This window comes from Equus caballus, chromosome 27 (assembly GCF_041296265.1).
Source record: "Equus caballus isolate H_3958 breed thoroughbred chromosome 27, TB-T2T, whole genome shotgun sequence".
Classification (NCBI taxonomy): domain Eukaryota; kingdom Metazoa; phylum Chordata; class Mammalia; order Perissodactyla; family Equidae; genus Equus; species Equus caballus.
The window spans coordinates 16,190,370-16,191,928 of record NC_091710.1 but is presented as its reverse complement, the minus strand read 5'-3'; the positions used below and the strand labels follow the sequence as shown (position 1 = coordinate 16,191,928).

The window sequence follows — 1,559 nt, the reverse complement described above, 5'->3', positions numbered from 1 at the left end:
CCTGAGCAGCTCTTTGGAATTCTGAAGTATAATTTTACTACATTTCATAAAAATACAGATGATTTTATGGAAATACATTTGTTATGTAATGTGCCCAACTGTATCTAAAAACGTAATTCTTACAAATTCTTAAAATTTTGGTGGGAAGAAGCTGGAAGATGTGGTCATCATTTACCTTTTATAAGCACCTTGGGAGATTATAATTAGGATTTCAGGGGAGCAGCACATTATATGAGGTATGTTTTTACAAAACAATCACATGTGAAAACTTTATCAAAAGTTTGGAAATATCCACTTCTTTCCATACTTAGAGAGATGGAGACTTTAACTTTCTTCTCAGGAGAAACTAATGATGGATTTCTTCTAGGTATTGAATATAGAAATATATAAAACGCACAGATCAAGCATTTTTTCTATTTTTATGCATAAAGTTATTTTAAGCATATTTTTCATTGCCACCAAAACATCTTTATTCCTAAAGCTCTAGATAATTGGGTTGGGTGTGGGAGTGAGGATGGTATAGAATATGGCCAGGAACTTATCCTGGCCTGGAGTGTGGTATGACTTAGGTCTCATATATGTGAAAATAAATGGCCCATAGTACATTACGACCACATCCATGTGGAAAAAGGTGGAAAACAACTTTTTCTGTGCATCAGATGATTTCATTTGGAGGACAGTAAGAAGAACTTGGACATAGGAAGCAAAGATTAGGGAGAAAGGGATGAACAGAAAAATGATGCCACTTACATAAGCTCCTTGTTCATAGTGTGTTGTGTCCACACAGGACAATTTCAACATTGCAGGGACTTCATAGAAAAAGTGATCAATAGCTCTTGAGCCACAGAAAGGAAGATGGAGTGTGTAAGCTGTGTGAACTATGGAGTAGAGAGTCCCAACAAGCCCGGACCCTGTAGGCATGAGAGTGCTGACATAGTCATTCATAAGAATGGGATAGCGCAGTGGGTGACAGATGGCTACAAAGTGATCATAGGACATTGCTGCCAGGAGAAGGCACTCACCACCCAAGAGGGTGATGGATAGAAATATCTGGAAGCCACAACCAGCAAAAGAAATAGTTCTGCTGCCTAATAGAAAGTTAGCGATAATTTTGGGAACAATATTGGAAATATGCAAGATATCCATAAAAGAGAGATGGCTGGGAAGGAAATACATTGGAGTGTGAAGCCGTGGGTCCTTGTGGATAAGGAGAATCACGGCTGTATTTTCTGCTACAGTCATAATGAAAATAATTAATATAAAGGAAAAGAAAAGCAGGCTTGTCTGGGAAGAGGAGAACAGTCCCAACAAAATGAAGTGGCTGCTGTAAGTGTGATTCTCAAGTCCCATCATGAATATTCCTATGTTACCTAAAAAATAAAAATATAAATGAGCCAAATGGCAAAGGAAGAAAAAGTACTGTAAGCCTCAAACTCATTTCCATACATCTGCATAATAAAAGAAAGGTTGTGATGCATGATTTGGCATGAAAGTCTAAGGACTCTCAACCAGCTTTTGAAGTGGGCATGTTTTACAAGATGGGCATTTAATTGTTTGAA

The 1,559-nt window shown here is 37.5% G+C and overlaps 1 protein-coding gene across 1 annotated transcript; it reads right to left on the bottom strand.

Moving 5' to 3' along the window:
• Positions 1 to 483: 483 nt before the first annotated feature.
• LOC138921007 (olfactory receptor 2AJ1-like) lies at positions 484 to 1,353 on the bottom strand. Its single transcript, XM_070252781.1, has one exon. The coding sequence runs from the start codon at positions 1,351 to 1,353 to the stop codon at positions 484 to 486; it is 870 nt and encodes a 289-aa protein (XP_070108882.1).
• Positions 1,354 to 1,559: the final 206 nt, after the last annotated feature.

Coding starts and splice junctions, on each gene's coding strand:
- LOC138921007 (XM_070252781.1), bottom strand. CDS start 1,353: ATGATGGGACTTGAGAATCACACTTACAGCAGCCACTTCATTTTGTTG.